At 48.3% G+C, this 13,418-nt stretch overlaps 1 protein-coding gene across 3 annotated transcripts in view; it reads right to left on the bottom strand.

Moving 5' to 3' along the window:
* PDE3B (phosphodiesterase 3B) overlaps nt 1–13,418 on the bottom strand; it is a 1,530,363-nt gene that overhangs the window by 873,981 nt on the left and 642,964 nt on the right. For all 3 annotated transcript variants that reach the window (XM_078681018.1, XM_078681020.1, XM_078681019.1), the window contains exon 6: nt 857–1,070. In XM_078681018.1, the coding sequence (XP_078537144.1) occupies nt 857–1,070 (214 nt within the window). The remainder of the gene's footprint in view (nt 1–856; nt 1,071–13,418) is intronic.

Genomic DNA, 13,418 nt, shown 5'->3' with positions numbered 1-13,418 from the left:
GAGAAAAATTTGGTCAAAATGTGACCGATGTAGCTCTCCAATTCAGCCAGTGTCAGCGCATAAAAAAAAGAAATTGATGTCAACATACTGGCATGAAGCCTACAAGACCAGTGCGACTGTCACATCCGGCGCAAACACTGGCACGGAGATACAGAGGAACTGTTCAACTTTTTGGGGATCCAGTCTGACACCTGTTGAGTATTCTCAGGTAAGGAATGTGTAGTTAGGAGTCTCTTCAAGAACATAGGAGATTGTGCGATCACAAGGAAAGTCCAGCAGAAATCTACCCAAGGTGAAGGTGTTACAGCAATTTCTTTGGCAGACAAAGACAAGGCATCATAATAATCCAGTCATAATAAAATAACCGCCTGAATTACTGCATGGTGAGATCCTGTGGGAAGCAGAGGTAGAATTTTGTGAAGTATCCATAGATAGTGCAAAGAGGATGAGATAATGCCACTGATTTGTTTTACACAGGCTTTCAGGATCACACTCAAGATATTTTGCGGAATGCTATATCAGTGCATTTTGGCAGCAGCCTCTTACAATCCTCTTAAGAAATTTCTAAATAATTCCTGAGATATCAACTGAATTGTAAAACACAAATGTTGTTCTTTATGCGACAAATATATGGACAGCAGTTAGATTCAGCACACTTTATAGCAATTATTCCTTAAATCATCGTAAACTAGTGTGAAGTCAATAATTATATGAGGGGTTTCAAAAACAGAAATATGATTAAGTATGAGGTATATGTGTAATTATATATTTGTTTAGGCCTGTTCTGCCTAATTCATTAAACCTGAACAACACTAACAGAATTAAATAATGAAGAAAATATTTTCGTTTCAGTTACCTGTGGCAAATATGGCTTGTAGAAGAATTCCTGAGTGGTTGTTGAAAATCTAGAGAACTGAAAGTATATCCATGAGGTCTGTATAAAGTGACACTTGGCTTAGTAAGAAAGTCAGCAGTATCCGGGAATTCCACAGGTGACCGGTGTACCTGTGATCCACTTGCAGCATGCATAAGGTTGGGAGAATTCCCAGGGCTCAAACTAGGGGGGACACCTAAAAAGTAAAGAAATGGTGTCAGTCTAGCAGCAAGTTTTGTATGTATGACAAGACTTACATTTATGTTATAAAAGACACAATTGCTCTTGCTTGTTATAGCCTTATTTCATTGGGCTGAATAAATGCCCTCGTGACAAAACACCAGTGTTGCTTTTTATAAATGAATATTTAAATTGTGCTAGTCCTGCTCCCACTGCTTAACCCAGGTATGCTGATCGGTGATCCCACCAGTTTAGAGCACCCAACAATACTACACTGGTTACTATAAATGAGGACAAGAAGGTAAACCCATAAGGAATACAACAAATAGAGTAGACTGTAGCAAATATTGCCAATATGTGATCCATCCATTAGCTTCTTCATCCTTTTTACTTGTCACAGTCCTTAATATATTAGGAAGTCAAGCAGTAGCAGTTACTCAAGCCACCATTTTCACCCAGGATCAGTTCAAGTGTTACAAATCTATGCTATGACCCTAGAAGACCAGCTCCCCTACACAAGTAAAAGGAAACAAATGTGACTTATTTCAGATGATACCTCCCTGCAATCAGTAAGTTTCGCACATGTAGTTCAGTTCATAAACTTTATTTTGATTTTTAGAAAATCATAAAAGATAAAACATCATACAGATAAAGGGCAAAATGGGACAATCCAACATGTTTATAAAACAAGAAGGTTGTAAATTGATTTAATTTAAGAACGAGCACCCTGGATGTTCTTGATAAAACAATAAACGAGTTAAAAAACTTTAAAACACACCCATGCTAGGCAGCCTACATTTAGGAATCAGCTTTGTACTTTGAGTTTACAAAGAGAACATCATATCAATACAGGAAAGTGCATAGTGCTAGTTTTGGAAGGCAGGGGTACAGGACAAAACACAGACAATTACCTATGCCTCCTTTCATTCCATCTGATCACCCACACCCAACCTAGGAACTTTGCTATGGCGACCAAAATAGGTCCATCCACTGTTTTGTGGATTCTAAGAGCCTCCCTGCTGGACCTAGTACCCAGGTTAGAACATGTGGGTTTCAACCAACTGGATCTGTGTTAACAATATGCTGGACAAACAAAGAAAATATGACCCGGTGTTTCAGTCATGTCCAGACAGAAGGGGCAATTGCTAGTATTTGTGTTACACCATTTAGAGGTGAAAACATTAGTAGGTAATGTTACCACCCTAAACTGGTGAAATAATTTCCTATCTCAGGTTGATGAAATTGTGTCCCAGTACCCCTCATATTTGGGTTCCTGCTTGGAGTCGAGAAAGGCTTTGGACAGAATGGAACAAGAAGCTGCAAAACTCTTCATATTTATAAGTAAGCAGCCTTGAGCTCTGTTTTAGATGGAAATATACTTCCGGCTGGGGAGGTCCACAAACGGTTCAACCTCATCTCAAAAAGTATATTTTTAACACACCTGAAACCACACTATTTTCATGTTTACATCTAAATCCCTGACTTCTAAAAGAGCCAGGGCATAGTGTGAGAGCTCAGGAGTCACCCAGAGTCTCCTCCAATAAGCTACTAGCCAATAGTGCGCCACATCCCTAATTGAGTAACATCCCAAGTCCAGATAAAGGGGTACTAGTGGGGTAGACTGGGGGAGACCAATTATGGCCCTTAGGAATTTGTTCTGGGCCACCACTAAGGAATCCAAAGTAGCATGTCCCCACAGCTCTGCCCCATACAGTATTGAGGCGCCAATTTGGGTATTATAAATCTGGAGCACAGGAGCTATGGGTTTTGTATATGACATTCTATGCTCCTTGAGCAGAGCACCCGTAAGTTGAGCATGCCTAACAGTAAGACAGTCTATTTGTGGCTTCCAACTTAGTTTTCCATCTATTGTTACCCCCAAATAGGAGAAAATTCTGTTTGTTCCAAGCCGCCTTCCATCATTCTGACATCGCCGATAACCTTTGCGGAGTTATGTAGGACCATATACTTTGTTTTATCAACATTGACAATAAGATCATGGTCCACACAAAACTCCTCAAATCTTGTGAGGGCATGTTGGAGGCCCTGCCTAGTCTTAGAGAGAAAGTGTCGTCCGCGAACATTAATAGCGGGATCTTAGTCCCTGTTTAGGATGGAGCATCTGTGGGGATATCCTCAAAGTATTGCACTACCCTGTTGATGTATATTGAGAAGAGGATGGGAGCTAGAACGCACCCCTGTCTCAACCGGAAACCTTTCTGTGCTACTGCCCCCCGCATCCCATCTAACTTGAGCATAGTTGTCAGTATGTAATTTAACGAGAAATGCCAGGATTTCCAACAGCATGCATAACTTTAAGAGAGTACACTACATCTTAGTGCACGGGACCAAGTCAAATGCTGACTTAAGGTCTACAAAGTCTGCGTAGATGGTACTTTTCCCTAAAATTACAGTGCGCCAGTAAATAAGAATAAACCTCAAAACCCGATCCACTGTACTGATGCTTGGCCGGAACCCCGCCTGGAGGTCAGAAAGGATATCGCTTTCCTTCATCCAAGCCTGGATTCCGCCGTGCACCATCCTGGCAGACACCTTTTGAATACAGCCGATAAGGCTTATGGGCCTGTAATTTCCCGGTATCGAGCAATCCCCTTTTTTAAAGATGGAAAGTATTACTGCTCCTGCCCAAGTGCTGGGCATCAATGCTCCCCTGGCGATGGCGTTCACTAGGAGTTGAATATATAATGCTCGGGTATCTTTATCATAGAGGAACAGATCAGCGGGGATGCAATCAGGCCCAGGAGCCCTGCCTTTAGGGACCAGAAGAAAAGTGTTTTCCACTTCTTGCTTTGTTATGTGTAAGATTGGGGTGGAAGATGGCATTACAAAAATATCACTAGCATCTGGATCACATGCGAATTTGCCCTTATAGTGTGTAAACCACTGTTCTGGCTCCACATGGTTCGTGGGAACCTTGTTTGGGGATCCACTCCCCCACTTCACCATGTACCAAAAGCCCATCATATCTCGCCTAGAGCATGCATTGAGGAGGTCAGCCCAATGTTCTTCGTCCCAGTCCCTTCTGGCCTGGGATTGTGCTGCCTTGTATGCAAACCTGTTCTTGCTTAATGATTCACTATCTTTAGTTCTTATTTCTTCTGCTAGGGTTCTATAGGCAGTACGGCAGGATGAATTGTACCAAACGGCTGCCTTATGGCATGGGGGTTTGATCAGTTTTTTAATTTTGATAATAAAAAAGCTTTTCAGTTCAGTAAAAAGGTGTTCATGGACCTGAACAGCTCTATTGTAGTGTTCTTCCTGCACAGCATCAGCCTGGAAGATGTCTATGGCGTTGGCTACCAACCTGCTCATATGGTTCACATGCTCTGCTTTATTGGCCACTTTTGCCCATTTGAGGGCCTCTACAAAGTCTAAGCGTATTACCGACCCTTCTCCACAATTTGGATTCAAGAGTCGTAGGGAGAGTAACAGAGGGTTGTGGTCACTTTCTGGTTGGACGCAGACCACCATATCTAGTAGGTTGGGCCATAACTCTGTTGCTGAGTATAAAAAAAGTCTATACGACTAGAACGTTGCCCACATATATGTTGGCATTCCATTTTTGTCTGATCTGGCACGCCCGTTGGCTGCTCTCACCCCATGTTCCAAACAAAATACTTTTAGTTGTAGTGCAGCACTAGACAACCTTTTTATTACAGGAAGATCCAGCAGAGGAATCAACCACTGTTCATCCTCCTCTATACTAAAATTCATATCCTGTAGATCCAGGGGTTCGAAAGTACAATTAAAATCCCCAGCTATTAATATATTGTTCTGGCCTCTCTGATTCGTTAAAAAGTCATCCAGAAGTGCTACAGTATTTGAGGCTTTCCCTCCTTGCAGGCCCCTAGAATAAACACTAATAAGTAGCAGATCTGGAAAACTTCCCTGATGTAGCCTAATAATAAGAATGTCCCTACAGTCAATGTGGATCTCCTCAAACTTTTGTTGGTGGCACTGCCTGACCCAGGTTGTCAAGCCCCCTTTAGGTCTGCCCCGCTGACCCTGTTCAGGAGCTTTTGAAAAATTTAGATAGCCTGGACGGAATACCTGATCCACAGCCCATGTCTCTTGAAAGAAGACTATATCTTGCTACTCAATGGAGAAGTGTGGCTCAATGGTTAGAGCGGCAGACCCTGATGCAGAGGTCTAGCCTGGGACCAGGGTTCAATTCCCCGCCCCGGCGGGTCTTGGGCTCAAAAAATTCCACGGACCTGATAATTCTCGCCTCGGTGCCTATTCCAATCATGGAGTCCCACTCTGCAACTCTGGGCAATAGCTTGCTTAATCTCCACAACGGCCCCCACAATGCTAAGGATGCCTGGCCTCCACCTTGGGGGTGCCCAGGATTGGACACCTCACACTTTACCATGGCCCCTGCCCTATCTAGGATTGTTTTCACAATTAGGGGGGACCCAAAATTCAACACCACACAATCACCTCTACTACATTTTGTAGATTTCCCAATCCATGGCATTCTACGAATCATTTCAAATTCCTAGAATAGATGGCTACCCAGGCCTGTTCTGTTATTTAACAAGTGAAGGGCCTTATTCCTAAGTGATAACCAATGTTCCCCGGAGTCAGGTTGTAGAGGAGGCACGTGAGTAAGTATGATAGTGTATTGCGTGGCTTCAAGTGGTAAATTAAGGGAATCATTGAGGCTAACCAAACCACCTCGGGTCATTCCTAAGTCTTTGCCCCCGGGTAACTCCCTCATGGGGCCCGCCTTTACTGTTGTGGCACACGAACGTCCGGAATTTACAAGTGGAGCATGCGCAACTATATTCGCAGATGCATTTTAATACCCAATACATTAAAGCTTTCACATTACATTTAGTATATATTTAGAAGTCATCATTAGTCATACATTACTAAAAACCAGTTGCGGATTTACAGAGCCAGGTGCCTGTTGTGGGCTGACATATGTTCTTGGTGGTGGAAGAATGCATCCTTGAGCCCATTAAATGTAACAGACACAGAACAAAAATAATTAACAATCAAGTCCCCGACCTAGGTCTCCTCTACATGTAAAAGTAAATTAGATTAGGTTCACAGCGAAAAAGAAAACAAATTAATATAATTGACACAACCCAAACTATGTTCCCCCTTCCCTTCAGATTGCAGTTACTAGTGAAAAACTGTGGGAGTCAGCTCTTTGGAGCAGGGACCCTGGGTAGGTGTGAAAAAGGTATAATGTTTGCAGTTACAACAAAGCAAAAACATTAAAGAGCATTCCAAAATCGCAAATATAGGCATACTTCAACCTGAGAACCTGTTAGGTGGCAACTTCTAATACACCTTAGAGACCGCCTGTTAGGAACATTACATTACCACAGGGCGTCCAGTTATTTTTATTTAGGCAGGATCTACCTTCACCATTAAACTTATTGAGATTAGGATTCACCCTGACCTAATTTAGATCACCTCACACATGCACATAACCACCCACTCCTCCCACACCCGCATGCACCCAACGGCTGATCCAAAAAAGATCTCCGACAAAGAGCCCCGGAAATGGTGTGCACCTTAAGCATTGCAGCGCCGGCCAGACGAGGAGCAAGGCCCAATGATGAAGCATGACACCTCTCAAGGTGTGTGACGGCAACATGACAAAAGTTTTGTCTTTTCCCCTATCCCTATAATCAACCCCTTAGGAACTGCACCCCCCCCTTGTTTAATAACTTCTAATACATGCCATATAACTAAAATATAGTAAAGGTGTTAAGTCAGAGAGAACTAGATTGATCAGTGGAACATGGAATGATCATTCTAGTTCTGCACCGTGTCTACTGTTCTAGAGGGTGGCAGTTACTGGCTTCTCTGCTGCCCTGCTGGTTGTGAAGAAAACAAGTTACTTATCTGTAACTTCAGTTATCCATTATTGGTATCTTTCATAGATTTATACCTTAAAATACATTATATCTGGATATCAATATATATAAATAGAAACTTCTGCATAAATACCAAATTAAAGAACACAGGTTACCTGGAGTCGTTCTTAAAGAAATAGGTGTCGTAAGACAGCCTCACCAACTGCTGCATCCTCTTGGCTTGTTGATTGCAGGCAGTAATGTCTCGTGAACGCGTGGACATGTTTCCATGTCGCAGCACAGCAGATATTTTCTAGTGTCACTCCAGCAAACAATGCTGTCGACGCTGCCACAGCTCTTGTGGAGTGAGCCTTGACCTTTCTCAATAGTTGTCTGTTCAATTTGATATGGCAGAAATGGATTGCGGAAGCTATCCACCTGGAACTTGTGGCTTTTGTGACTGCTGCACCAAGCGTGGTTTGACCGTAGGCCACAAATAATTGGTCAGATTTCCTGAAGGTTTTTGTCCTTTGCAGGTAAAATTTCAAACATCGTTTGATGTCCAAAGAATGCAGTGTTCTTTCCGCCGGTGTAGTAGGATTTGGAAAGAAAGCTCTCAACTTCACCTGTTTGTTTAAATGGAACTGTGATAGTACTTTAGGTATGAATGTCAGATTAGTTAGAAGAGTGACAGTCTTTAGAGAAACGTAGGAAAGGTTCTTTAATAGTGAATGCCTGAATTTCACTAACTCTTCTGGCAGACGTTAAGGCTAGAAGTAGGGCGACCTTCCATGTGAGATACTTGATGTCGGCTTTATGAATGGGTTCGAATGGATGTTTCATCAGTTGTGAGAGTACCGTATTGAGTTCCCATTCCGGTGGAGGAGGCCTAACCGGAGGATAAGCTTGGAAAAGACCTCATGAACTGTTTCTGTAGGAGGCAGATGGCTGGTCTCTGAAGACCGAGAATGCCTCTGGTATCCTGTGTGGTGAGGAACAGCAATAACCTCCTGGTAGCAGTGTTCCGTGTAGTCGTCATCTTCCTCATCTTCTTGACATTTAATGTTCAGCTCTGAGGATGACAAGCTATTCCAAACGGTCCTTCATCATCCTCATAGTCATCATCCTCCTCTTGGACATATGTGTCAAGGAGGTGAGATCGAGTAAGTGGTGAGATATACGAACAGTCTTGTCTCTGGAAAGATTTAAGTTGGAATCCTTTCCAAGTGATAGGCGTTGAGAAAGTGTGCACGGGCACTAAAGACTTAGCAGAAACGGGTTCTACTCCTGTAGATGGTATGGTCGATGATGAGGGTAAGGAAGATACATTCACCGTCGATGAACTTTTCATCTTAGTCGTCGTCGACGGGATGCATCGTAGACGGACACGACATCGACGCGGCTATCATCGACGGACTCGACGTCGACGGGACCATCGTCGGCGGGCTCGACGTCGGCGGGGCACTCGTCGACAGACTTGCCCTTTACGTCGACGGAAGCTTCGTCGATGATAACTTCGTCGACTAGTGCTTAAACAGCTTAGTCGATTAGGCTTTCGTCGACGGATCATCAATGACTGTTTTCTTAGAGACTATGGAAATCCTCGTCGACAGGATAAGAGATGTAATAGAAGTGGTAGAAATTGTCGCCGTCGATGATGGAGCTGAAGATGTGACAGATAGTCGACAAGGGAAAAGCTGAAGAGACAGAACCGCTTTTACTTACAGTTTTGATAGACTGTTTCGTAGAGTCCTTGAGAGCTGAAGCTTCCTGAGAAGGACCAGAAGTGGAGTGTGAGGATTTAAGATGTTTCCTCCCCTCACTTGACGAACTGTCCTGAGATCTTGCTCTCTTGCTGGAGGTAGAAGCTCTATCATCCTCTTCAGTTGAAGAAGACTTGAGCCACAGCAGGACTCTAGTCTCCCTATGCCTTAGAGTTTTTTTAAGGGAAGGTTCGGCATATCTTACAATCTTTAGCCTCATGCTTGGGGTAGAGGCAATAGATACAGTCCTTATGTTGATCATCAACATGGACTCTTTTTGTCGCATGTCCTGCAAGGTTTGAATAAAGCCTTCTTGTCAGACATCATAAAGGAAAAAACTGAGTAGCACTCAGGGAGACTCCCTTCCACACGACATGCAGTGAAAAACCTGAGGAGAACTGGCTCTCCAGAGTGTGTTCTAGAAGGTGCTGCTAGCTGATTGGTTGGGACAAAGAGTTTGGTCTTTTTAGCATACTGATGTAGATAGGCTACTAGGATTTGGGCCTCAGGCCGTTTCCTTAGGGCCTACTACTGTTATTTACCTTTGGCACTGCCATTTTATTGGCACTGCCATTTTATTTACAATGGGACTCCCGCATCAGCGACGGGGAATGATTCAGGTATGTGAATCTATGAGAGATACCCAATACTGGATAACAAGTACTTCTCAAACAAGCATTTGCAATGCAATAGGTCTCGCATTAGGAAAGTTTGAGCTATTGGTATTGTAAATGACACATTTTTTATTTATGTGTTGGTTTTGAAAATAGCGAAATTAATAGCTTTGTCATTTACAATGTCAATAGTTTTAACTTTCGCAAATGTGACACCTATAGTATTTGTAATGCAATATGGGTCGTATTTACGTGGCTTAGATGTATTGACATTACAAACACCAATGGCTTTTAATTTTTTTAATAATTAACACAAATAAAAGTTATTGTAATTTATAATGGATATAGCTTATGTAAATAACTTTTGTGAAGATTATGTTCAGTGTATTTTATTGTGACGAAAATCCAAGAACAGAAGTTAAATATTAACATCTTTTTGTGACATTTGTAATAAAGCTTGAAACCTTGAGAGAACATATTTGAACCAGTTGTTGTTGAATGGTTGCACAGATTTCTGCTGTGGTGGCGCTGAGTTATGTGGATGCAACGAGTGATGCTGTGGCGTTCAGTGATGCTGTGGTAGCGCATAGTGATGTTGTGGTGCCCCTGAGTGAAGCTGTGGTGGTGCTGAGTTATGCTGTGGTGATACAATAGAGTGTAATTATGTGGCGTGCAACTATGTGGCACTGAGTGGTATTTGGAGTGTATGTTGCATTGAGTGCAGTGTAATTATGTGGCGTGTAATTATGTGGCACCGAGTGGTATTTGGAGTGTATGTTGCATTGAGGGCAGTGTAATTATGTGGCGTGTAAGTATGTGGCACTGAGTGGTATTTGGAATGAATGTTGCATGGAGTGCAGCGTAATTATGTGGCGTGTAATTATGTGGCACTGAATGGTATTTGAAGTGTATGTTGCATTGAGTGCAGTCTAATTATGTGGCACTGAGTGGTATTGTTTGGAGTGTATGTTGCATTGAGCGCAGTGTAATTATGTGGAATGTAATTATGAGGCACTGAGTGGCATTTGGAGTGTATGTTACATTGAGCGCAGTGTAATTATGTGGCGTGTAATTATGTGGCGTGTAATTATGTGGCGGGTAGGTATGTGGCGGGTAATTATGTGGCGTGTAATTATGTGGCGTGTAATTATGTGGCGTGTAATTATGTGGCACAGTGGTATTTGGAGTGTATGTTGCATTGAGTGCAGTGTAATTATGTGGTGGGTAATTATGTGGCACTGAGTTGTGTGTGTGGGGGGGTTGTGTGTGGGGGGTTGTGTGTGTGTGGGGGGTTGTGTGTGTGTGTGGGGGGGTTGTGTGTGTGTGGGGGGGTTGTGTGTGTGTGGGGGGGTTGTGTGTGTGTGGGGGGGTTGTGTGTGTGTGGGGGGGGGTTGTGTGTGTGTGTGGGGGGGTTGTGTGTGCGTTGGGAGTTGTGGGGGGGGGTTGTGTGTGTGTGGGGTTGTGTGTGTGTGGGGTTGTGGGTGTGTGGGGTTGTGGGTGTGTGGGGTTGTGGGTGTGTGGGGTTGTGGGTGTGTGGGGTTGTGGGTGTGTGGGGATGTGGGTGTGTGGGGATGTGGGTGCGTGTGGCGGGTTGTGGGTGCATGTGGTGGGTTGTGGGTGCGTGGGTGGGGATTGCGTGTGGGTGGGGGTTGCGTGTGGGTGGGGGTTGCGTGTGGGTGGGGGTTGCGTGTGGGTGGGGGTTGCGTGTGGGTGGGGATTGCGTGTGGGTGGGGATTGCGTGTGGGTGGGGATTGCGTGTGGGTGGGGGTTGCGTGTGGGTGGGGGTTGCGTGTGGGTGGGGGTTGCGTGTGGGTGGGGGTTGCGTGTGGGTGGGGGTTGCGTGTGGGTGGGGGTTGCGTGTGGGTGGGGGTTGCGTGTGGGTGGGGGTTGCGTGTGGGTGGGGGTTGCGTGTGGGTGGGGGTTGCGTGTGGGTGGGGGTTGCGTGTGGGTGGGGGTTGCGTGTGGGTGGGGGTTGCGTGTGGGTGGGGGTTGCGTGTGGGTGGGGGTTGCGTGTGGGTGGGGGTTGCGTGTGGGTGGGGGTTGCGCGGGGGTGGGGGTTGCGCGGGGTGGGGATTGCGCGGGGTGGGGATTGCGCGGGGGGGTTGCGTGCGCGGGGGGGTTGCGTGCGGGGGGGGTTGCGTGCGGGGGGGGTTGCGTGCGGGGGGTTGGGTGCGGGGGGGGTTGCGTGCGGGGGGTTGGGTGCGGGGGGTTATGGGTGTGGGGGTTATGGGTGTGGGGGTTGTGGGTGTGGGGGTTGTGGGTGTGGGGGTTGTGGGTGTGGGGGTTGTGGGTGTGGGGGTTGTGGGTGTGGGGGTTGTGGGTGTGGGGGTTGTGGGTGTGGGGGTTGTGGGTGTGGGGGTTGTGGGTGTGGGGGTTGTGGGTGTGGTGGGTTGTGGGTGTGGTGGGTTGTGGGGGTTGTGTATGTGGAGGGTTGTGGGGGTGTGTGTGGTGGGTTGTGGGGGTGTGTGGTGGGTTGTGGGGGGGTGTGGTGGGTTGTGGGGGTGTGTGGTGGGTTGTGGGGGTGTGTGGTGGGTTGTGGGGGTGTGTGGTGGGTTGTGGGGGTGTGTGGTGGGTTGTGGGGGTGTGTGGTGGGTTGTGGGGGTGTGTGGTGGGTTGTGTGGGTGTGTGGTGGGCTGTGGGGGCGTGTGGTGGGCTGTGTGTGCGGGGGGGTTGTGCGCGGGGGTGTGTGCGCGGGGGTGTGTGCGCGGGGGTGTGTGCGCGGGGGTGTGTGCGCGGGGGTGTGTGCGCGGGGGTGTGTGCGCGGGGGTGTGTGCGCGGGGGGGTGTGCGCGGGGGGGTGTGCGCGGGGGGGTGTGCGCGGGGGGGTGTGCGCGGGGGGGTGTGCGCGGGGGGGTGTGCGCGGGGGGGTGTGCGCGGGGGTGTGCGCGCGGGGGGTGTGCGCGCGGGGTGTTGCGCGCGGGGTGTTGTGCGCGCGGGGTGTTGTGCGCGCGGGGTGTTGTGCGCGCGGGGTGTTGTGCGCGCGGGGTGTTGTGCGCGCGGGGTGTTGTGCGCGCGGGGTGTTGTGCGCGCGGGGTGTTGTGCGCGCGGGGTGTTGTGCGCGCGGGGTGTTGTGCGCGCGGGGTGTTGTGCGCGCGGGGTGTTGTGCGCGCGGGGTGTTGTGCGCGCGGGGTGTTGTGCGCGCGGGGTGTTGTGCGCGCGGGGTGTTGTGCGCGCGGGGTGTTGTGCGCGCGGGGTGTTGTGCGCGCGGGGTGTTGTGCGCGCGGGGTGTTGTGCGCGCGGGGTGTTGTGCGCGCGGGGTGTTGTGCGCGCGGGGTGTTGTGTGCGCGGGGTGTTGTGTGCGCGGGGTGTTGTGTGCGCGGGGTGTTGTGTGCGCGGGGTGTTGCGTGTGGTGGGGGTTGCGTGTGGTGGGGGTTGCGTGTGGTGGGGGTTGCGTGTGGTGGGGGTTGCGTGTGGTGGGGGTTGCGTGTGGTGGGGGTTGCGTGTGGTGGGGTTGCGTGTGGTGGGGGTTGCGTGTGGTGGGGTTGCGTGTGGTGGGGTTGTGTGTGGGGGTTTGTGTGTGTGGGGGGGTGTTGTGTGTGTGCGTGGGGGGTTGTGCGTCTGGGGGGTTGTGCGTCTGGGGGTTGTGCGTCTGGGGGGTTGTGCGTCTGGGGGGTTGTGCGTCTGGGGGGTTGTGCGTCTGGGGGGTTGTGCGTCTGGGGGGTTGTGCGTCTGGGGGGTTGTGCGTCTGGGGGGTTGTGCGTCTGGGGGGTTGTGCGTCTGGGGGGTTGTGTAGAGAGGTTGTGTGTGGGGGATGTGTGTGGGGGTTGTGTGTGGGGGTTGTGTGTGGGGGTTGTGTGTGTGGTGGGATGTGGGTGTGTGTGGTTGGATGTGGGTGTGTGTGGTGGGATGTGGGTGTGTGTGGTGGGATGTGGGTGTGTGTGGTGGGATGTGGGTGTGTGTGGTGGGATGTGGGTGTGTGTGGTGGGATGTGGGTGTGTGTGGTGGGATGTGGGTGTGTGTGGTGGGATGTGGGTGTGTGTGGTGGGTTGTGTGTGTGTGGTGGGTTGTGTGTGTGTGGTGGGATGTGGGTGTGTGTGGTGGGTTGTGGGTGTGTGTGGTGGGTTGTGTGTGTGTGGTGGGTGTGTGGTGGGTGTGTGGTGGGATGTGGGTGTGTGGTGGGTGTGTGGTGGGATGTGTGGTGGGATGTGGGTGTG

This window comes from Lissotriton helveticus, chromosome 3_1, assembly GCF_964261635.1.
Source record: "Lissotriton helveticus chromosome 3_1, aLisHel1.1, whole genome shotgun sequence".
Classification (NCBI taxonomy): Eukaryota; Metazoa; Chordata; class Amphibia; order Caudata; family Salamandridae; genus Lissotriton; species Lissotriton helveticus.
Note: the sequence above shows the minus strand (reverse complement) of the source record. Positions and strands in the feature narration are given on the sequence as shown.